The sequence below is a fragment of the Crocuta crocuta genome, unplaced genomic scaffold (assembly GCF_008692635.1).
Source record: "Crocuta crocuta isolate KB4526 unplaced genomic scaffold, BGI_CrCroc_1.0 scaffold6, whole genome shotgun sequence".
NCBI classification, from domain to species: domain Eukaryota; kingdom Metazoa; phylum Chordata; class Mammalia; order Carnivora; family Hyaenidae; genus Crocuta; species Crocuta crocuta.
The window spans coordinates 4755376-4780769 of NW_027531917.1; the positions used below are offsets into that span (position 1 = coordinate 4755376).

The following is a 25394-nucleotide window of genomic DNA, read 5'->3' on the forward strand; positions in this document are numbered from 1 at the left end:
GCAACCCATTCTCAAAAACCTAAAGTTGTGGTTTGTCCACAAATAAGCAAAGAAATGATGAAACTTGCTTTTGTAGGCTTAGAAAAAGCAGAAAACACTGTCTCATAGTCAGTCATAGCATACAGTTTATACTATATTACACTTAGCACAAGACCTCTCAATTCATTGTTTTTAAAATTTCTTTAATGTTTATTTATTGAGGAGAGAGAGATACACAGACCATGAATGTGGGAGGGGCAGAGAGAGAGGGAGACACAGAATCTGAAGCAAGCTCCAGGCTCTGAGCTGTCAGCACAAAGCCTAATGCGGGGCTCAAACTCACAAATCAAAAGATCATGACCTGAGCCAAAGTCAGGCACTCAACTGACTGAGCCCCCCAGGCACCCCAGAGCCTCTTAATTTAAAGAGAGTATCTTCTGATGTTTGCCAAAATACTGCTAAAAGTGTGATGGGATATTATTTAATTTAGTTTTAGTCTTTAAACTCTTAACTATATGCTTGTAATGTAGTTATCAGTCACATTATCATCATTTATTTGTTCATTTCTTATAGCATCTTATGCACAAGGCAGTCTGCCACACAATATTGTGTCATGAATACTGCCCCTGAGTTAACCAGTGCCCTCAGCCTGCGCAGCCTTTCACAGTTCCTCTGGGTACAGTTTGTCACAGTACTATTCATGGAGCCCCTTATTTTTCCCTCAATAGTTTATAAATGTTGTCCCATTGTCTTTGTATTCTCAGTGCAACGGACAAAATGTAACCATACATATCTTTCCTTTAGTAGTAACCCAGTCTCTCTGTCTAGAAGCTTGTAGATACTCTCTTCGCCCCTAGAGTCTGAGACTGTTCACCAGGAACAAATCCTTGTGGATGTGGATAAATGCTATCCATTGAGGATTATTTAGCTTGGGATTCCAAGATTTCCTTTGTTTCTAAGACAGGGCTTGATGATCTGTATATCAGATTGATCCTGACTTGCCACTTCTAGAGTCATCAGCTGAAAGGTTATAAATTCACCATAGGCTATCTTTAGTAGGAGGTTCTTTCCTAAAATACTCTTAAAAGATAAATACTCTGATATGTGAAATTTTCTGATTAGATTAAACATTATATGGTTTCACGGCACTTGTATTTTGAAATAATTGTGTCCTTATTCACAAATCTAAACCTTTTCCCCTGCCTAGTTGAAGAGAGGACAGAGGACCTTGCAGAATAGTCATTTAAATCTCCATCAGCACCAAGATGCCTCTATTAAGTCTCTCCATTTCTATGACAAGGAACATTTTATCCTAATAATGTATTAGATTTGTAGAAATTGTGAATTCAGTTCACTTCAGTGTATACATTCTTCTTGTCCCTCCCTGTTTAGATTGCAAATACATTGATGTAATCATTTTACATTCATGTACTCTGTGCCCTGTAAAAAGTCAAAGCTTGCCTAAAACATGCTGGAGGACCTGTGCAGCGCTGGCTTCACTCCTCAGCCTTGTATCTTCCTCCCTTGTATTCCTGTTAAGTCTATACATTAGATTTTCTGAATACATGATTCTTCCTCTTAATTCTTCCCTACTGCTCAGCAATAAATATCAGGCCACCACCTGGAGATTTTGCAACAGCAGCAGGTAGCCAAAGTTATTACAGATTCAAACAAATTATACACTTACCACTGCAGATTTCCTTTAAATTTAGATGTCCAATGGAGAAAGTCACTACACCTTCCTTAGGATAGCCAATGAAAGAAAAATAAGTATTACATTGAAAGTTTTTACAGTCATTTCAGAAATAAAAGACATTCCATAGTGGCACTTACTCAAATTAAGATATGTTGCATTGTCTAACTAAAGAAGTAAATTAGTTTTACTTGAGTAGTAGTCAACATGTAAGAGATTATAAGAGCAGTAACTATGAAAATTTGTGTTTCTGCATTATTAATCACAAAACGATAAATACAGCATACTGCTAATATCTGAAGAGATATATCCTAAAATCTTTCAGTATCTGCAGATTCTTGAATACCAATATTGCCTATAATTTCCCTGATAAAATGTACTGTGTATTTTCACACAGTTAAGCCATACTTTTATTCAATTGTCTACTTTTTATTATATCCCAATTAAGATTCCTCTCATTAAAATCCACCAATCTCTTATATTCTATGCTTTTTAAAATATTTTCTTCAGTAGAAAGAAAGTTTTCTCTTCAGGGACAGTTTCCTCCAAGAAATCACTTCATCTGAGTCTCTGAACAATTGAAAAGCAGCAAGACTTTTTTTTCTTTCAAGTTTTTATTTAAATTCCAGTTTCATTAATATACAGTGTAATATTAGTTTCACATGTAGAATTTAGTAATTCATCATTTACATACAACACCCAGTGCTCATCACAAGTGGCCTCCTAAAACCCATCACTTATTTAACCCATCCCCCTGCCGACCTCCCCTCCAACAACCCTTAATTTGTTCTTTATAGTTAAGGGTCTGTTTCCTGTTTTGCCTCTCTTTTATTTCACCACTATGTCCATCTGTTTTGTTTCTTAAATTCCACATATAAGTGAAATCATATGATATTTGTCTTTTTCTGACTTATTTTTCTTAGCATAATACTCTCTAGCACTGTCCATGTCATTGCAAATGACAAGATTCCATTCTTTTTGATGACTGAGTAACTTTCCATTACACAGACACACACAAATACACACACACAAACACACACACACTCCACATCTTCTTTATCCATTCATCAGCTGATGGACATTTGGGCTCTTTCTATAATTTGGCTGTTGTTGATAATGCTGCTATAAACATCGGGGTGCATCTGTATTTTTATACCCTTTGGGGAAACACCTAGTAGTGCATTGCTGGATCATTTCTTATACCATACACAAAAATAAATTCCAAATGAATGAAAGACCGAAATGTGAGACAGAAAACCATCAGAATCCTAGAGGAGAACACAGGCAGCCACCCCTTTGACCTCAGCCATATCAACTTCTTACTAAACATGTTGCTAGAGGCAAGGAAAACAAAAGCAAAAATAAACTATTGGAATTTCATCAAGATAGAAAGCTTCTGTTGAAGTCTGACTTCAGCTTAGGTCACGATTTCACTGTTTGTGGGTTCAAGCCCCACATTGGCTCTGTGCTGACAGTGCAGAGCCTGCTTCAGATTCTCTGTCTCCCTCTCTCTCTTCCCTTCCCCTGCTTATGCTTTCTTTCTCTCAAAAATTAATAAACATTTAAAAAGAAGATAAAAACTTTTACACAGTGAAGGAAACAATCAACAAAACTAAAAGTCAATCTTTGGAATGGAAGAAGGTATCTGCAAATGACATATCTGATAAAGGGTTAATATCCAAAATATATAAAGAAATTGTACAACACAACATGGGAGAAACAATCTACGTTAAAAATGAGCAGAAGACATGAATAGACATTTTTATAAAGAAGGCATCTAGATGACCAACAGAAATATGAAAAGATGCTCTACATCACTCATCATCAGGGGTATACAAATCAAAACCACAAAGAGATATTACCTCACACCTGTAAGAATGGCTAAAATTAACAACACAGGGAAACAACAGGTGTTGGTGAGGATGAGGAGAAAGGGGAACCCTCTTACACTGTTGATGGGAATGCAAACTGGAAAAGCAGCAAACTTTTGATATGCAGGCTCTGGACAGTTGTCTTGGCTCAGTTGTACCAGCCTCAAGCAAAGAAACATGCAAATATATGCTATGTTCAAATTACAAACTATTTTTGTACCGAATTTTTGAGGAAATTTACAAAGAGTAAAAATTCACAAATTTTAAATGCTTAGTTTTTAAAAGGTGGTCTGTTTTTCATCAGTGATTCAGTTTGGTGTGATATTAAGATCTCCTTACATTGAAAAAAAAAAAACCCAAATGAAGCTGTCTTTCATCACAGCACTGAGAAAGTGCTCTAGATACTGCCTTCTGTTAAAGTTATTTAAGCCAAGGCTAATTTTCCTAACTTCAGATCCCTTGTATTTTGCAAAGTTTGAAATGACCAAGTTTAAAATTTGCCTTAAGAACTATTTATATTTTATTATTCTCCTCAAGGCATTTATAACCTCTTTGTTTCTCAAACTGTAAATAAAAGGATTTAGCAGGGGAATTATGATTGTGTAAAATACAGAATACATTTTATCTTGATTTTCAGCTGGTCCAGACCCAGGACGCACATACATGAAGAAGAGAGTGCCATAGAACAAGGAAACAGAGAGCAGGTGGGCGCTGCACGTGGAGAAGGCTTTGCTCCTGCTCTTTTCAGACTTCTTTTTCAGGATGGCAAGGAGGACATAGGAGTAAGAGATGATAATGGTCATAAAGGTGAAAGATTGTATAAAGACTGAAAATATAAAAATCAAGAGCATATTAATTCTAGGGTCTGTACAGGAAATCTTAAACAGTTGTAAAATTTCACAGTAGAAATAATGTATTACATTGGACTTGCAGAAAGTTAATCTAAATAACAAACCAGTGTGCATCATAGGATGAAGAAACCCTATCATATATGAAACTCCTAATAACTGAATGCAAAAGGTATTGGACATCACCACTGGATAAAGCAAAGGGTTACATATGGCGATGTAACGGTCATAAGCCATCACTACCAGAAGGAAACATTCTGTGTTTGCACTGGGAGCAAAAATATAAAATTGGGTGATGCATTCAACCAGGGATATCATGTGATTGTGAGATAAGAAATTCATCAACATTTTGGGAGTCACAGAGGAGGAGGAACAAGCATCTGCAAAGGCCAAACTGCCAAAGAGTAAGTACATGGGAGTGTGAAGATGAGGGTCCTTCCAGATGAGGAAAATCAGTCCCAGGTTGCCCACCATGGTGGTGAGGTAGATGACCAAGAACATCAGGAAAAGGGGGACCTGCATCCCTGGACTATCTGTCAGTCCCATGAGAACAAACTCCATCACCTGTGTCTTGTTTCCATCAGATTCAGTCAAGCTGATCACTGAAATTAAAGAATAAATGAAGAACACAGTAATAAAAAACCATGGAAATAATCACATTTTATTTGAAAATAAATGTATCTTCCTCAGTTACATGTTTCTTTTAACCCGAACATTTATCTTTATACTGGAGTATTCTTTACAAACAAAATGTATTTGGGCCACTGTTCCTAAAATTTAGGGTATATATATATATTATACATACATATATATATATAATTTATTACTTGTATAAGAGAAGTGGGCTTATTTTTTAATTTGGAAAAAATTAATTGCAATTTAATAATCATCTTCTAATTTTAAAATCATTAAAAATAGAATTAAGCTTTTGAAAAATGCTAAAGATGAGTTATCAAAACCAATAGCATACATTCTAAATAATATATTATTTCCCTCAAATTAAGGACAGATTGAAATGCTCACTCTGACCATTATTGTACAGTATTTTTTAGAAACTTCAATACATCTAAGATATGAAAACAAAATAATATAAATAATGAAATGTCATAAAAAGTATAGGAGATAAATTCATAATTTTGCTAATGTTATATTGTTATAATTAAAGAAATAATATTATGACTTAAATAGGTACCAGATGAAAGATGAATACATAAATAATCACTAGATTTCTTTTTCAATGCAAGCAAGCAAGAGAAATAAAAGGGAAATATATCAATTATAATAGCCATAGATACACCTTAAAATACATTGAAATATTTTTAAAATATATAAGATCATAGTGAATAAAATTGTAAAATCATACCAAAAAGTATTATACAATTTCTAAAGAAATAGACAGCCAAAATATATTATCAGATAAGAAGACCGTATTATAAATATGTCAGTAGAATTCAATTTAATTTCAGTTAGAAATTAAATTCAGTTAGTTGTTTTTTACCATTATTTATTGATTTTTATTTATTTATTTTGAGAGAGAGAGAGCACGAGCAGGAGAGGGAAAGAGAAAGAAAGAGAGAGAATCCCAAGCAGGCTTCATAGGTTTTGATGTGGGGCTCTATCCCACAAACTGCAAGATCATAACCTGAGCCAAAATTAGAAGTCGGTCACTTAACTGGCTAAGCCACCCAGGTGCCCCTGAATCCTAATTGCTTTTTAATATGATAGCATAAGCATGAAGTTCTTATAAAATAAACTTATTTTGAAGAGACAAGGAAAATATGAACAGTAGCAAAATGAGCAGTGTTAAGTTACAATATAAAGCCATTTAATAGAAGGCAATATGGTGTGAAAATAAAGAAATATTAGAGTAAAACCAAGTAAAGACTCCAAAGACTGATTCACATATTAGAATTTAATATAGTACATGGGTGATTTTTCAATTGAGAAACATGTTGGTTTCTTCAATAAATATTGTGGCTACATTTGCCAATTTGGGAAAAAAAAGTAAGAATGGCTTTGTTTCCTATGCTTGTTTTAAAATTGCTGCTGGGGGCGCCTGGGTGGCTTAGTCGGTTAAGCGTCCAACTTTCGCTTAGGTCATGATCTCACGGTTCGTGGGTTCGGCCCCGCGTTGGGCTCTGTGCTGACTGCCAGCTCAGAGCCTGGAGCCTGTTTCAGTCTGTGACTCCCTCTCTCTCTGACCCTCCCCTGCTCACGCTGTCTCTCTCTCTCTCTCCTAGAAATAAATAAAACATTAAAAATAAAATAAAATAAAATTGCTGCTGGATCAAGGACTTAAAAGTAAAAAATTTAAAAAACCAACTTAAACATTCTAAGAAAATTCATGAAATATAATTTAAATATATTACAATAATCTCTGACTAAGAAATGTATGAATTATAAAGAAGGAATAAGTATATTTAAAATAATGTTTAAATGCATGAAAATGGAGTATGTACGTAATATTTGACTAGGTAAACGATGAATAAAATGTTGGAAAAATATGTATAATATAATAGGCTAAATATTAGTACCTATCACATGCCAAGAAATATTACTAATTGGTAAGAAAAGTCAAGTAATTCAACAGATAAACAAAATGGAATTAAATGGGAAAGTCACAGAACAGGTCAACATATTCAGCTGTGAGAAAAGATGCTCACCTTCCCCAGTACTCAAGATGTGCAAATAAAATAAGACATTATTTTTCATTCCTCAGATTAGCAAAATCTCCTGATTGTTAGAATTTAGAAAAGGCCACTCACACTTATTAGTAAAAATGTAAATTATTAAGACTGAAAAACAATCTGGGAATATTTTTAAGAAATAAAAATACACAGGGGCACCTTGGCGGTTCGGTCTGTTAAGCATCCAATTTCAGCCCAGGTCATGACTTTACAGTTCGTGAATTTGAGCCTCATGTCAGGCTCTGTGCTGACAGCTCAGAGCCTGGAGCCTGCTTCAGATTCTGTGTCTTCCTTTGTCTGTCTCTGCCCCTCCCCAGCTTGTGCTCTGTCTCTCTCTCAAAAATAAATAATCATTTAAAATATTTTTAATAATTAAAAAATAAAAATACACATACTTTTGAACTCAATGACCCATATCTTCTGTCCATTCTCTAGCAATAACATATCATTTCATAGGGAGAGAAATCTGCAGCAGCATTCTTCATGGTGGCAAAAGACTAGAAATAATATGTAAACCAACAGGGTGAAACCATGGTTGAACAGATCTTGGTATAATCAGACTAATCAGTATTATGGCAGTCATTTAAAATGAACTATTGCTCTACCAGTAGTCTGAAAGAAATTTCCACAATTGTTAAGAATGTGAGAAAAGTAAGATACAGAGAAATGTATTTAACATTATTCCATTAAACCAATAGACAATAAAGTCTTAAAATTTCCACTCTGCAGATCTTTGAATACACATACACATATATATTTGCAAAAACCATAAGAACATAAAGATATTATGAAATGGTAGACCTAGCTTGTTAATATTTATTCCCTGGTGTAGGTGAGAGGAGAGAAATACACAGTACCTCCAAAACTGCTTTTGTGATAAAAACACAATACACAGTCATCCTATTTTATACAATTACAGACATATATTTAAGGATAGTCTTAAGTTTTAATAAGTGAAGAAGAGCAAAGAAGAGCAACAGGAATAATAATACTATTGCATTTAGTAGGTGGCAATAAATATTTTAATGAAAAATTAGGAATTAATCATAAGTAAATTTTATTTTACAGATTTTCTGTATTTTAAAATACAGAAAAGTTTTTGGATTGTGTAGCATTTGCTTTTGAATATTTTCAGTAGTATCTGAATTCATCCATAGAGAGTGATTTCTCTCTGTCTCTCTCTCAGACAAAAGGTTTTTTGTAAACAAAGTTAGATATACAAGCACAATATTTTTCTTAAATGGTTTTATTCATTTTCAGGTTCCTTTCTTTATATTTGATGCAGCCCTGAAATACTTTGTTTGATTTTGTTCTATCACCTATAAATGTCATCTAAAAGCAAATCCAAAAGAAGAGATCTCAAGGTATTTAGAGGTGAATGCACAGACTCTTAGATCACCTAGAAGGAGAAAAACCTGCCTATGCTTTGATGTGTAAATTCATTGTTTCCCAAAATAAAATCAATAACACAATTTTATACACACAGTTCTTGCTGATTAAAATACATTTAAAATTTACCATTTACCCAAATTGTATTGTTTAACTTTAAAATAGGTCTGTTGACAATATTTTTCTTAATGGTTCAACACTAGAGAGAATGGGGAGTTATTTCCATATTCCTCAAGAATAGAATAAAATTAGTTTTAAAAATTTATCTTTTGGGTGCCGGGGTTGCTCAGTCACTTAAGTGTCTGACTTCAGCTCAGGTCATGATCTCACAGTTTATGGATTCAAGCCTCGCACCAGGCTCTCTGCTGTCAGCACAGAGCCCACTTTGGATCACTTGTCGCCCCCCTCCTCTTTGCCCCTCCCCCCGCTCAAAAAAAAAAACATTAAAAAAATTTCTCTTTTAGTGGATAAACCCATGAGAAGCCCTGGAAGCACAACACAAGCAGCAAGAAGGCTGACTGAAATATCTCCTAAAAATTACCCTTAATCGACACTGAGAGCAAGTCATTTAATTTACAAGGTGAAGGTTTTGTCCTGAGTGAGCCTATCTAGGTTTCTTGCCAACTTTGAACCCATAATTGATACAACCTTTTTATAATTAGGTCAAGAGCTATTAAGTGCTTAGAACTTTTCAATATCTATATCTCTATACCATATAGATATTTATGTATATATGTGTGTGTATATATATGGAGATATATGTATATATATACACACACAAACATAATGCACACACATATATTCATTGGAATCAAGGGGGTTAAAAATGTTATCAGTGGTGACTTTAGCTCATCTTTTTATGATTCCATGAACAAACTAAGGAAGTTTAAGCAGCATAATTTAGTTCTTCTTAGCCTGACAAGGAAAAGTTTCTATACTATGAAATAATGTCTGAAACTTTTGAGTTATTATCATCATTTTATCATGTCTTCTTTTTTTATTATCTCAAGTTTCCTATTAAAAAGAAATCTTATAATATGTGTCTACTCAACAGTCCAACACTTAGTATTTATAACAGGCATCCAGAATTGTCTATCCTGAAGAGAAACAAAATATCTCATAGGGTTACCAGGATTTTCATTTCTCACCTGGATATTTCATTATCAAATAAAAAATGGAGAAACTACAACTAATAAAAATTAGATGGATTTTAGTGTCCTCACACAGTTTCTTAAAGTCTTTTCAAGATTGAGAGATGATGGTTTTCCTGAAGGAAAGATGGCGGGTTTCTAAAGAAAAAAAATTGTAAATTTCCCTCTACCGTGCTTTACACTGCGACCAGAGTCATCTTTATGAATCGCCAAACTGATGAAGCTTCTAGCTGCTTTCACATCCACGTCAGTACTTCCTCCTAAAATCTTTAAATGAAGAAAAGTGGAAGGTACAGAATGAAACAGTGATTACTTGTGCAAACATTTTCCTTGGAAACCTCAACTGCAGGAAGATGATATTTATTTGTACTCTTTTTCAAATCTGTTCATGAAAGAGAAAAGTAAATTGAAATTTCCTCAGTAAAAGTTACCAATAGATTGATTCCCTGTAGGAGGCAAAGCTGTTCTACTGGGCATTGAGAGCTTCTTGGGGAGTAACCCAGGACGAGCTGGGGTAACAATTAGAAGCATGCTTTGTGTCATTAGAGTTCACTGTGAGGGCAACTTGACAAACTACCCCTGAGCAGTTTTTAGGTCATATTAATTTCTTTTTTCTTATTGCTCTTTGATGTTGCCACATTCCAACCACCTGATAGTTTCTTCAAACATCTCAAAAACTCATGAAAACTCAGAATGTACAGATCCAAATTCAGAGTCTTTGTAAACACTGTCACCCAGTATGGCCCCCATCCTGCTTTCCCATTCTCAGTTAATGACATCATCCCTACCCCATTTTTAAAGAAAGAAACCTGAGAGTCATCCTTGACACTGACTTCCCCCTTGAACCCATGGCTTTTATCTCTTTAATATCTGTTGAAACCACCCACTTTTCTCAAAATTCAAGAAAATTCCATCTCCTGCCTAGAATACTGACATAACCTTTTAATAATCTAGGTGTATTTTTCAATATTTTCTCCTACCATTCTCTGCATTTGGGCCAAAGTCATCTTTATAAAATGCCAAGCTACTGAGATCAGCACAGTTCTCACAGCCATGGATGAGATTCCATTTAAACCCTTAAGTATAACTTAGGATCCTCTTAGAAGAAACATAAAAATCCTTAAGCCTATGCATCCTTTTCCTTACCCTAAAACCTATCTAATCATTCTCTGTATCAACCTTTTGTGCAGTGTAGCTAATAAATTCTTTACAGTGAATGAGTCTATTTCTTTGACAACAGAATCTTGGAGCTGAAGTTAAAAATCAAAATTGCAGGGGTGCCTGGGTGGCTCAGTCGGTTGGGTGTCTGGCTTTGGCTCAGGTCATAATCTTGCAGTTTGTGGGTTTGAGCCCCACATCAGGCTCTATGCTGACAGCTAGCTCAGAGCCTGGATCCTGTTTCAGACTCTGTGTCTCCCTCTCTCTCTGACCCTCTCCTGCTCGCGCTGTCTCTCTCTCTCAGAAATAAATAAAACTTTTAAAAAAATTAAAAATCAAAATTACAGTAAATTAAAAAGTTAAAAATCATTTGTATGACTTTTTTATGCAGTGTTGATGAGAAAAAAAATCAGAGTTTATCCTTTTGTTTTTCTAATCTTAGTGTAAGAATGTAAAGAGTTCTCCTTAAACAGTGGCTAAGCAACCAGCATTTCTCCATGCCTGTCAGAATCTATGTGACATGCCTCCCTCTGTGTGAGCAGCACATACNAGAAATAAATAAAACTTTTTAAAAAATTAAAAATCAAAATTACAGTAAATTAAAAAGTTAAAAATCATTTGTATGACTTTTTTATGCAGTGTTGATGAGAAAAAAAAAATCAGAGTTTATCCTTTTGTTTTTCTAATCTCAGTGTAAGAATGTAAAGAGTTCTCCTTAAACAGTGGCTAAGCAACCAGCATTTCTCCATGCCTGTCAGAATCTATGTGACATGCCTCCCTCTGTGTGAGCAGCACATACACGCTTTTGTGATGAGGCTAACAGGGCTCAGGAGCCAGAGTAGAAGCCTGAGAGTGCCACTGGTTAGTACTATGTTCTCTGTAGTAATATGAATAGGTCATAAGAAAATGACAAACAAGAATTCAGAAATTATCATTTTACTGTCTTGGACATAGTAAAGCACACAACAAAAATTTGATATAGGTTGGGGATAGTAAAACTCCAAATTTCTGACAGGTAATAGGATTTGTGTCTCAGTTCTCTTGAGCTGCAAAGGCCTTCTTTGAGAAATACAGGTTGTGTATACTGTGAGCTTCACTCAGTGAAAGGGAAAATGATGCTGTCTGTGAGTAGCTTTGTGGATCATGCAAATGTAATACCAAAGGCTTTGTGGTTCCTCATCAGAGCAGTAACTTTTAAACATTGCATTATGTTTTGCTCTTGGCTTCTTTATTCTGGAAGCTTCATTGCCTTCACTGTCCTTCAGATCAGTCTAATACTCTCTAACTCAACTAGTATCAGGGCCTTCATTCCAACTTTTGATTTTTGCTATGGTTGACTTGTTTTGCCATTTCACACAACACAAATCCTGGCCTCATGACTGCAACAGACTCTTGAACTCAGTTAATTGCTGATGTCTTTTCTTCTCAGGTAGTAGCTTGTTGAATGTATGAGAGGAAGCTTTACATATTCAAATGAGAATTACAGTTACAAGGAAATGCCTCTGTTAATTCTGTGTAGTATAATACTAACACTCCTCACTTGTAAAAATTGAGAAGAAGAAAAAATTCTTTCTTGGTTTGGTTTGGTTGTAACTCAGAACCCCCCACCTTTTTTTAAAATTTATCACTGAGATTGGGGAGGTGGAAATTTATGGGATAGAAAGAAGTTATCCTTCTGAGTGACCCATATGTGCTTCATATTGAGAAATTGTAATGCTTTTCTTCAGACCTTGGAATAGTGAGAAAGTGAAACAGCAGCAACTTAAGGAATTTTATTCCCCTTCCTGTAGCCTAGGACACTAATTAATTAATATTTAACATATTGGCATAAACTTACTGTGCAATATTGGAAACCATATTCACATGGCCTGACACCAGACATCATTAACCATAGAATGGATGTACATGAAGATGGAAAAAACAGAAACATTAGAAAAACTATGAGAGGCCTGTAAATTGAAAAGAATAATGTGACTTCTCTAATCCACTGTTGTCAAGGTGGTACCCACACATAATACCAACTGTATACGTAGGCCCACAGACCTACTTTAGGTTCAGTAGAAGCAGTGGTGTAAGTGTAGGAGGCACTTAGAGTTTAATAGACTATCCTTCAGTACAATGCTAGCTTATATACAGAATTTTCTGTAAAAATATATGTTAAGCAACTTAGAAAGACTTGGTATTGTTGTCTAAGAATCTTACATCAGGAAAGAAATATAGCAGAAACAAAGTCATTGCTCATTTATTTAGATAAATATTTTTGTTTTATTCTTCACAAAAATACAAGAATACAAATTTACAATGGTTACCATGCTGGAGGGAAAAAGTGTATAAGGAGATATGAGGATATAATAAAGTTTTAACTTAATCAGTCCATCTAAAATGGAAAAACCATTATTGGAAGACTAATTAGAAACATTGAAAACTTTCAAGTGGTTTTTAATTACNAATATTCTTTCTTTCTTGGTTTGGTTTGGTTGTAACTCAGAACCCCCCACCTTTTTTTAAAATTTATCACTGAGATTGGGGAGGTGGAAATTTATGGGATAGAAAGAAGTTATCCTTCTGAGTGACCCATATGTGCTTCATATTGAGAAATTGTAATGCTTTTCTTCAGACCTTGGAATAGTGAGAAAGTGAAACAGCAGCAACTTAAGGAATTTTATTCCCCTTCCTGTAGCCTAGGACACTAATTAATTAATATTTAACATATTGGCATAAACTTACTGTGCAATATTGGAAACCATATTCACATGGCCTGACACCAGACATCATTAACCATAGAATGGATGTACATGAAGATGGAAAAAACAGAAACATTAGAAAAACTATGAGAGGCCTGTAAATTGAAAAGAATAATGTGACTTCTCTAATCCACTGTTGTCAAGGTGGTACCCACACATAATACCAACTGTATACGTAGGCCCACAGACCTACTTTAGGTTCAGTAGAAGCAGTGGTGTAAGTGTAGGAGGCACTTAGAGTTTAATAGACTATCCTTCAGTACAATGCTAGCTTATATACAGAATTTTCTGTAAAAATATATGTTAAGCAACTTAGAAAGACTTGGTATTGTTGTCTAAGAATCTTACATCAGGAAAGAAATATAGCAGAAACAAAGTCATTGCTCATTTATTTAGATAAATATTTTTGTTTTATTCTTCACAAAAATACAAGAATACAAATTTACAATGGTTACCATGCTGGAGGGAAAAAGTGTATAAGGAGATATGAGGATATAATAAAGTTTTAACTTAATCAGTCCATCTAAAATGGAAAAACCATTATTGGAAGACTAATTAGAAACATTGAAAACTTTCAAGTGGTTTTTAATTACTAAAAATTAATTTTATATAAGTAGTACTACTAATAATGATTTTTTTAATTGATACTATCTATCAGAATGTAAAGGGCAATTCATACTTATCAGAAATTTTTAACTCTACTTATTATGAAAATTATTGCTAGGTATTTGTCTCTATGCTTAGGCAAATATTATAATGTCAGCAAGGAGGGTACTTACTAAGAACTACTTTTCTAAGTGACTATAATTACCTTAAAATGCTTAAAGATGATGTGTACAGTCACTTTTGTTTTTAAAACTCATGAACTTTATACTACTTAATTACAAAAAATTTCTTATATATAAAATCTTACAAAGTGAGAATAAGGCAGCTGGAATTGTTTGGCTTTATGGAAGGCTTTTAGAAGACTACATGTGCTTCAAACTGTTTCCAAAATGGGCTATCATTGGAGGTAGAGCTCTCATGCATTTACTCATTCAATAATCATCTACTAAGATGATGATATAAGAGTAAAGGCAATTGAAACATTGCTTCACTCTTGCCTATAGATGAAAAACAAATCTTACATTCTGACAAATTGGCTGGGTGCTTAAAAGACTTAACTGCATACAGTCATCAACTATATTTTTATAACATAGTCATGTAAAGTTTACACATTTTCTATTTTTTTCAATTAAAAATGCATTATTATCAATGTGCAAGATGACCTATTGGGTTTTGTGCTTATTTAAATAAAAACTGAAAAATGATAAGGACATTTTATTTGAGAAACATGTACTTTTTTTTATCATCTTATTAGTCTACCTTAAATTTGTTTCTTTTGCTGTATAAGAAGAGATTTAGCAGAGAATTCCAATAGTGTGCAACAAAGAATGCATTTTGCCCTGTTCTTAATGTGGGCCAGATTCAGGACTCACATATCTGAAAAAAAGAATGTTGTAAGAGAACAAGAGAGCAGTGAGCAAATGGCCACTGCTGGGGAGAAGGCATTACTTTAGCCTTTTTCATAATTCTTTTTCAGTATGGCAAAGACGACATGGGTGTAAGAGACTTAATTTAATTGTTCATAGGAGGGCAGTTTGAATAAAGACTGAGAAAACAAAAGTGTCAGTGCATTAATAGATTTATCTGTTTGGAAATTTTATATGGCAACAAAAATTCAAAATAAAACTGATATTTTTATGTTGGACCCATAGAAAGTTAACATAAATGGAAATTCCATATGAACAATAAGAGGTGGGAAGCCAAAAACATGCAAAGCACTCAGCAACTAAATTCAACTTGGAAGAAAATCTGTAATATAATACAAAAAATTTCAAGGTGGCTGAGTGGCTCAGTCAGTTAAGTAACTGACTTCAGCTCAGGTCATGATCTCATGGTTTGTGAGTTGGAGTCCTGCATCAGGCTCGGTGCTGACAGCTTGGAGCCTGGAGCCTGCTTTAGATTCTGTGTTTCTCTGTCTCTCCACTCCTCTCCTGCTCATGTTCTGTCTTTCTGTGTCTCAAAAATAATAAATACTTTTTAAAAAAGGATTTTTAAAAAGGATACAGATAATACCAAAAATAAAGCTATAATGAAATCTATAAATTCAACTCTAAATATAAAAGCTAGAAGAAAAACAAAATATTACAAGGCAGGAGAGCCAATGGAAAAAATTTTAAGATAGGAGAAATTAATGAATTAGATAAGAGCAAACTAAAGTGTAATTTTAAAAATTATAAACTAGTTCTTTTAAATTATTGACAAAATAGAAAAATTACTAGCTAACCTACATTTTCCTGAGAGAAAAAAATGATAAAAGGGAAATAACCTTCCAAACCCATAAATGTAAAAACCACTATGTGAGTCTTTGTCAAGTTCTAGATAACTAAATTATAAAATCTAGATGAAGTGAATAATTTTATTAAGAATAAAATCAGAATTTTATTCTTAATAGCACAAAATAGGCTATCCATAGCTAATAACTAAAACAAACTAAAGTTACTATGTTCTGGATTTAAGCAAGCTTGTAGATCTAATTCTATCATCAGTTCACTAAGAATATGTTACCTTTATCACAAAGATACTATCAGCCAGATCCAAAATGTGAAAAATTCTATAAGACAAATAAACCAGTTTCTTCAACAGATGATATGATAAAAGGAGGAAAACTATTATAGATTAAAAGAAATTTAAGAAACATCGTCAAAATGCAATTATACTTTGTTTAAATCCTGATTCAACAAAGAAACAACAAATTTTTAAGACAAACTAGGAGTACTGAACACAGATTGATATTAAATAATGGTAAGCAATTAATTTTGTTATGTATAATAATTTAACTGTAGTTACAAAACAAAGTCTTCATTTGTTAGCATTACATATACTCAAAGGTTAACAAGTTTTTAATAATTGGTTCTACCTTTAACAATTCAGTCATGAAATATCATTGCAGAAATTAGAAACATTATGTGTGCCATGCACTCAAACTAAAAAACAAAAAGCAAAAAACAAACAAAAAAACAACTGTTTGGATTCATGGAAACATTTATTTGTGTCAAAATGATAACAAGAATTTAAAAGATTGTAACAGAACATAGTGGTAAGTTATTGGAACAGGGCCCTAATCAGAAATAAAGATAATGTAATGCAAAATCAATCCTAACCTATAAATAAAAATATCCTGTGTCATTGTTAGCCACCAAAACAGTAAAACTAGTCAGAATTTTGTGCAGTTAATAGTACTTTTCAAAAGATTGTATTCAATTGTCTAACTTTTTAAAAAATATTTTATTTCTGAGAGAGAGAGAGAGAGAGAGTGTGAGCAGGGGAGGGTCAGAGAGAGGGGAATATACATAATCTGAAGCAGGCTCCAGGCTCTTGGCTAGCTGTGAGCACAGTGCCCGATGAGGGGCTTGAACCCACGAACCATGTGATCATGACCTGAGCTGAAGTTGGATGCTTAACCGACTGAGCCACCCAGGTGCCCCTTGGTTGTCTAACTTTTTAAAAAGCCATTTGCCAGTGGGACCTATGGCAATAAAACTGTAGACCTATAAAAATGAATTGATATTTTCATTTATATTCATAAGTCAAATGATGAATTTATGATACATACTATGTCTTCATTTTAGATAAGTATTTTGATGTTTGTTGGAATTAAAGAAAAAAAACTCTAAATATAACTTTTAACATACTTCAACAAGAGGACCATTTTCATTCCTGCTTTAACAACTTGAATTTAATTTTTGTTTCCTATGAATTCTTTTTTTCTAAACGTAGTGCTTGAACACATAGATTGCTCAAGGAACATAATTAAGTCTTCACAAAAAGAAAAGGAAAGGGGAAAAAAGAAACAAAAAGAAAAAAAAAGAAATGATAAAGGAATCTATGTCAAAGGTAGTATACTAAAATAAATTAGTCTAGGGGTGCCTGGGTGTTTCAGTCAGTTAAGCATATACAACTCTTGATTTCGGCTCAGGTCATGATTTCACAGTTTGTGAGTTCTAGCCCAGTGTTGGGCTCTGCTCTGATATAGCACAGGGCCTACTTGGAATTATCTCTGCCTCTCTCTGCCCATCCCCCCCCCCATATGTGTGCACTCTCCTGCATGCTCTCTGTCTGTCTCTCTTTCTACCTCAGTTTTTTGCCTACATCCATATGTACTTAACCAGTTTCTCATCGTTGCCCTCTGCTTTGCCATCTACCTATTATAGGATAGCAATGCAATCTCTATGCAAATGTTTACCAGGCTTACTATTGCAAACAAAATATTCTTGTAAATAGAGTACAGGAGATCTATAATATTTAAGAAAGCTATACCTTGAGATATTTCCAAATCTGCAAATTCCTAAATACCACTGTATTGTAATTATAATGTCCTGTATGAAAGTTAGTATGTGGGCTTCTAGATATGAGAAGTTTTTTTTTTTNATCGTTTCATGTGTCTGTTGGCCATCTGGATGTCCTCTTTGGAGAAGTGTCTGTTCATAGATATGAGAAGTTTTAAATTTTGATGATCCATTATTGAATTCAAGCCATCTTCTTTTAATTGTTATTAAAAAGCACCAATTTTTTAAACATCTTCACTTTTCTTAATTTTCCTCCCCTCTATTTCAGAAACATTTTTCTGCCAATAATCTAAGTTGTTATCGTTTTATCATAGTGTGGCAAAACATCACAGAGATTTATTAACATGCAGGTCAAGCTCAGTGAGCTAGAATCAGTCATGAACTAAATGACTCCCATTTACACATCAGCCTCAGTTACTGTCAATTATTAAATGGAATTTAGGGGAGGAGTCCCTTGCAGATATCAAATTTTCGAAGACTAAATGTTCACATAAAAAATTTCAATATTTTTAAGTAAATCAACTATTAGTAGTATGAGTCATTTCAACTGTCATAATAAATTTAATTGGACACATATCCAAGTAAACATTGTGCGAAGCTGGGTTCCTTCACCCATTGCTTAGTGACCACCCTGACACTAACTCTTTAGTGAAAGGGCAGAACCATGGCTAATCTGCAAGATTTAAGAACTCGTTTATGCAAAGGGTGAAAAAAGAAACAATTTGAAATTTCCCTTGACAACTGTTTTCTTCTTTGTAGCCTGTCTCAAGGCACCTATACCCTCTTTATTTCTCAAGCTGTAAATAAATGGGTTTAGCAGGGGAATTATAATAGTGTAAAATAGGGAATATAATTTGTCCTGATCTTCAGCTAAACTGGATGCAGGACGCCCATACATATAGATGAGAGTGCCAAGGTACAAGGAAACAGAGAGTAAGTGGGCACTGCATGTGGAGAAGGCTTTGCTTCAGCCCTTTTCAGACTTCTTTTTCAGAAAGTCAAAGAGCATACAAGTAAAAGAGATTATGATGGTCATTAATGTGGATATTTGTATTAAAGCTGCAAAAATAAATATCATTAGTGCATTAATAGATAGGTCATTACATGAAATTTTGAATAGTTGTAAAATTTCACAGTAGAAGTAATGTATTATGTTAGACCTGCAGAAAGTTAATCTTAATAACAAACTCAAATGAATCAGGGGATGCAAAAACCAATTGCATATGAAATAATTGTCAACTGAGTACAGTGTCTATTGGACATTATCACTGGATAAAGCAAGGGGTTACATATGGCTACATAGCAGCCATAGGCCTTCACTACCAGAAGGAAACATTCTGTAGTTTCACTGGAGGCAAAAAAGTAAAATTAGGTGATGCACTTGACTAGAGATATTATTGTAGTCTTGTCTAAGAAATTGACCAGCATCCTGGGAGTTACAGAGGTGTGAAGTATAAGCATCGGCAAAGGCTAAACCACCAAGAAATAAGTACATAGGCATGTGAAGATGGCCATCCTTCCAAATAAGAGCCATCAGTCCAAGGTTTCCTACCATAGTGATGAGGTAGATGACCAAGAACATGAAGAAAAAGAGGAACTACAGCCATGATCGCAGATCACAGCTCTGTAAGTCCTGTGAGAACAAACTCAGTGACCAGAGTGTTGTTTCCTTTTCACATATCCACACTGGATCACTGTAATAAGAAAATAGGTATCTAAGACCAGCACTAAAGAAAGCATAAAGTAGTGTGTTATTTTATTTGCAAATTAAATTGTACCTTAGTGTTGTTTTCCACTTAATTAGTAGTTTTTAAAGTTTAACTTTCAGCCTATACTAAATCTGTTTACAAATTCTTAGTATCTGATCCTAAAATTGGAAAAACCTGACATAAAGGCAAATTTTGAGTCGATATTAAAACCATGTGAAGGGCCATTGCAAGTGGAAGAGATGCAAATGCAAAACCATTGCATGCAGGAGAGAAATAGACTAATAATTTAACATAGGTTTAACCATGTAATTTTATTGCAAAGAAAAATCCATAAACAAAGGGAAAGGACAAAATATGTTGGGAAAATATCTGGAATATATTATGCATCTATGGAGATAAGATATATACACACATGGAGATAAGATATATATACACACAACCTCTTACAGCTAGGTGCATGCAAGTTAAATAACCCAGTGGAACGAAGGGAAAGAAAACATAAGCAGACCTGTTTATGGAAAAGTAAGTCAACATGACCAGTAAATATACAAAACAATGCTCATCCTCCATAAAGTTGGAAATATTTTTTAAATTTATACATCATTTTCACTTGTCAGAAAAGAGATAAATTATAAAGCAAAATGAGAAATAATATCTGATAACAGGAAAGTGAGAAAAGAAGCATTTCCTATTGTAAATACCGGTAAAAAATGTAAATTGTAAAAGCCTCTTACATCTGATAGTATCTGTCAAAATTAGAATCTTTGTAATGGATATATATTCTAGAAATAATATCATTCATATACAAGAATAAAGTACAAACATTATACCTAATGTTTTAGTACATGAGGACAAAGACTAGAAACAAAGAAAACTCACAATTAAAAAATAGCAAATTGAATAGTTGAATAAATTATGGTACAGTCTTACTGTGGAGTACTATTCAAACAGAAAAGAAACATGTTTGAGGTATACCAGTAAATAATGGGAGGTTTTATCAATGTATTAAGTGAGGGAATCAAAATATAAAGAAATTTAAATTTTATGGACCGATTTATGTAATTTAAAAAATTTACACATATAAATAAATACGATGGTATGTGTGTGGATAAAGATGTGGAAAAATATACCAACTTTATAACAGATTTTCTTTCTAGATATAGCACTAGGCATTGAGAAAGCAGAGGAGACAGATACTTCGTCACCACCCCTCCACACACACAAAAGTTTATGATAAAAGCATAATATATATCATAAGCCCCTTTCTGTGTAATTTTGTTAAGTATGTGTGTGTGTTTGCATCTGTGTGTCTGTGTGCATGTGTGCACCTAGGAAGATATATAAAAGGATGGTCACAAGTATGTTAATAGAAAAGAAAAAGAAAATGCTATTGTAACCTTTAAAGAAGAGTATTTGGCCCTGAAAACTCTAATGTAAAATTAGGAATAAATAATCTGTAAGTATTTTTATGAAATATTTGTTAGTTATATTTAATTCTTAAGGACACTTTCCATGTAAATATTTGGTAATAGGCTTTTGACAAGAGCAAGAATGAGTTTTTGAAATAGTCAAAGATATTTGGAAATTGTAAAAGATGGTGTCTTAGTATAGGAGTCATTTTTATAGTTTACTCCATACAGTTTCAGTACTTTCAGAAAAACCTGCTATTATGAATATAACATCTGATATTTTCATAAAGTAACAAGCTTGACTTCCTTCTGTGACTTTTAAATGACATTTGAAGGAATTTGAAAATAGAATTTTCTCAATTGTCTGTTACCAAATATTTACATGGAAAGTATTTTTAAGAATTAAATATAACTAATATGTATTTCATAGAAATACTTACAGATTATTTACTTCTAATTTTACATTAAAGAAAAATTTTACATTTAGACTGAATGTGTAATCTTCTTTGAAAAAGAAACAAAAATATATTCACCATAATAATAACAGTTGGAATACTAATAGGTTACTCATTTAAAAATCAATTTTATCCATTCGTCCGTTGATGGACACTTAGGCTCTTTCCATGTTTTAGCTATTGTGGAGAGTGCTGCTATGAACATTGGGGTACATGTGCTCCTATGCCTCAGCATTTCTGTATCCCTGGGGTAAATTCCTAGCACTGCTATTGCTGGGTCATAGGGTAGTTCTATTGTTAATTTCCTGAGGAACCTCCACACTGTTTTCCAGAGGGGCTGCACCAGTTTACATTCCACCAACAGTGTAGGAGGGTGCCCAAGAACACATTTTAAAAACTGGGCTTATTTAACCAACAGGGAGAATGACAAGTTGTTATTCTCTACCTTCACTAACCAAAAAAAATTAGTAAGTTTAAATTACTAAACACATACCACAGAGATACCTTTTATAACATATATATCCAAAAAGATTCACTGGAGTACATTTACTAAAAATCAACTATGTAAATATTAAGGAAAGGTCATTTTCTTTCCAAAAGGGAAATTTTGTCCTAAAATGGCCTTGCTTTATTTGCAACCCAAATCACCAAATAATAGATATTTCTAATGTCACTTCATTGATTCAGCATAATAAGCCAAGAAATAGCAAGCTTTGGGTTTTTTTTCCTTAAGAGGAATGTGGAAGAAACATCATGTTAAAATAAAGGAGATAGTGCTAGCTATATATATTGTATATTATGTAATACAAGGGCTATATTACAGACTTTATTTTCTCATGATTCCATGAAATTTTAAGAGCTATATATTAAAGACCAGCGACCAAACTCAAGTTTAGGATTATCTTCATTCTACAAAATTACAAATATAGATACAAACTACATGGCTGTCTCAAATCTAAACTCACTGCATTATAAAATAAAACTTAAGGCTGTTGAATCATTCTTTCATGATTAATTTTTCCTATTTAATTCATTTTTCTATTAATTAATTATGTATTTTTATGATAAATGTCTCCTCTACAGTCAGTCATCCTCTCCCATCCATCAAATTTTGATCACTGGTTGAGAAAAATCTCAATGCCTTACTAGAATTAATTTTAAGTTCTTACATAGATATCTTACATATATATCTTGTTATTTAAAGACAAATTGAAAAATAGAAAATGTATAAATCGCTCTAATCTTATCCAGTTCCCACAATAGATTGGAAATTTAGAAAGTGATAATTTTCCAGAAGCAATGTAGAAAATGCAGAAATGAGGCAATGATTGCTGGCACACTGATTTTCATCAGTAACTCCAAAATGAATGAAGATAATATATATTACATCTATTTTGAAACTTGTTATTTAAAAAACAAAAGGAAAATGAAGGAAAGATATTTCCCCTATGCTTCCAAAGGATTCCCTGTAGGATGAAGTCGTATTCATTCTACTGGGTTTTGTTGAGGTAATCATTATTCACCCCTAAAACTAGCTGTAACAATTAAAAACTGCCTCTGTAATCCACAGGAATTACTATGGGACATCTATACAGAACATCAATGAACAGGCTTTAGGTACTATTTGTTTTCCTTTCTCTTGTTTCTTTCAATGATATCATCATCCAAATACTTTACATGTTCCTTTGGAAGTCTCAAAGGTACCTTAGAGTACATGTTCAAGTTTGAAATCAAGATCTTGTGTTATCCCACTCCCAGTCATAGATGAATTATACCTATTATACCTCATACCTGTTAGTAGTCAAGCCCCAATTCTACCTCTTTCAGTCATAGGCAACCACTACTCTACTTTCTGTCTCTATAGATTTACCTGTTCTGGATATTTTGTAAAAATTTGGTATATAATATATGGTTTTACTGATTCTTTCACTTAGCATAATGTCTTATAAGGTTTTTATATTGTAGCATGTAACAACACTTCATTCCTCTACACTGCTGAACAATACTTCATTGTATGGCTATTCAACATTTTGTTTACCCATTCATCAGTTGATGATCATGGGTTTCCACTTTCTGGCTTTTTTTTTTTTTTAACATTTGCTTATTTTTGAGAGAGAGACACGACACAGGTGAGGAAGGGACAGAGAGAGAGGGAGACACAGACTCAAGCAGTCCAGGCTCAGAGCTGTCAGCACAGAGCCCGACAGCGGGCTCAAACTCATTAATTGTGAGATCTTGACCTAAGCTAAAGTCACACGCTTAACTGACTGAGCCACCCAGGTGCCCCAGCCACTTTCTGTCTCTTATGAATAATGCTACTATAAACATTCATGTACAAGAGTTTTTGTTTGGACATACGTTTCAGTTTCTTTTGATGCTATTATAAACAGAATGATTTTCTTTATTTTTTGATTGCTAGTGCACAGAAATTCATGTGTATATTGTATCCTGCAACAATGCTGAATTCATTAAGTTCTATTTGTTCTTTAGTAGATTCCTTAGGATTTTCTAAATAAAAGATCATGTCATCTAGAAATACAGTTTTTTCTCCCTTCCTTCCTTCCTTCCTTCCTTCCCTCCCTTTCTTTCCTTCCTTCTTTCCTTCCTTCCTTCTTCCAGTCTGGGTGACTTTTATTTCTTTGACTTGCCTAATTCTAAGATCATAAGGTATTTTTAGTTTTCTTTTCTTGTGATGTCTTTGCTTTTGTTATCAGGACAGTACTGGTTGTCACGGTCAGTTTTGGTTTCTATAGCCCAGCCATAGACTGACTTTACAAACAACAGAAATTTATTTCTCACATTTCTGATAAATCTAAGATTAGAGGTGAGTCCAACATAGTTGAGTTCTGGTACCAGCCCTTTCTGTTTGCAAACAACTGACTTCTAGTTGTATTCTCACAAAGTGAAAAGCAGAGAGAGGAAGCAAGCTCTCTTGTGACTCTAAACGGTACTAATCCCATTCAAACGGGCTCCACCCTTATGGCTTCATCAAATCCTAATTACCTTCAGAAAGCCCCACCTCCAAATACCATCACCTTGAGGATTCCATTTTAACATATAAATTGGGGGTACACAAACATTCAGTCTATAGTATTGACCCTATAGAATGAGTTAGGAAATGTTTCTTCTTCTATATTTGGAAGAATCTGTGGGGAATCAGTTTAAATTTTTCTTTAACTATATGGTAGAATTCACCAATGAAGTCATCTGAGCTTTTCTTTGTGGAAAGTTTTTAAGTTACCAATTCATTCTCTTGCTAGGGTTTATTCAGATTTTCTATTGTTTTTTTAGTTAGTTTTGGTAGTTTGTTACTTTCTAGGAATTTATCCATTTCCTCTAAATTATCTAATTTATTGGTATGTATGGGAAATCAAATATCTATGTCCTGGTTAGGGAGGTTATAGGGAACAAATTACACTGCTTTCTGGCCATGCTGAAAATGGCTGACCAGTATCTAGTTAATTCCTGTGCCTGTGCTCATGAATTCCTTAGACCATGTTATCTGTGGAATATCTTATCTTGTTCTTCATGCTGCTTTCTGCATCTGCTCTTTTGCAATCTTGGGAATGCCTTGTTTTTTTGTATGTTTTCTATACCTTCTTGCTGGCATGTAGCCACTGAGATTGTACAATGTTTTCCCTATAGTGTATGCCTAATAAGTACAGGAGCATAAGAACAGCTCAGGGAGACTTACCTTAGACTCCCTCTCACATCTCTTAACTTGTAGAGTCTTGAGTAAACCTTTCTGTGGTCCTTGGCTTTGCTGGACAAAGCTGGAACCCAAACCTACAGGTATGGAGTTGTTATAGTATTCCTCTATAATTCTTTTTATTTCTGCACAGTCAATAATGATATCCCCTTCTTGATAACTGATCTTAGTTTTGTTGTTGCTGTTGTTGTTTTGCTAGCA

General features: G+C 33.8%; 1 protein-coding gene and 1 pseudogene across 1 annotated transcript; both read right to left on the reverse strand.

Moving 5' to 3' along the window:
* Positions 1-4052: 4052 nt before the first annotated feature.
* LOC144240553 (olfactory receptor 5AC1-like) lies at positions 4053-10625 on the reverse strand. The gene is made up of 3 exons (XM_077774921.1): positions 10599-10625; positions 9789-9885; positions 4053-4993 (listed from the first exon to the last, which is right to left on the reverse strand). The coding sequence occupies exons 1-3, from the start codon at positions 10623-10625 to the stop codon at positions 4053-4055; spliced, it is 1065 nt and encodes a 354-aa protein (XP_077631047.1).
* A 7980-nt stretch (positions 10626-18605) lies between these two features.
* Positions 18606-19518, reverse strand: LOC144240554 (olfactory receptor 5AC2-like; annotated as a pseudogene).
* Positions 19519-25394: the final 5876 nt, after the last annotated feature.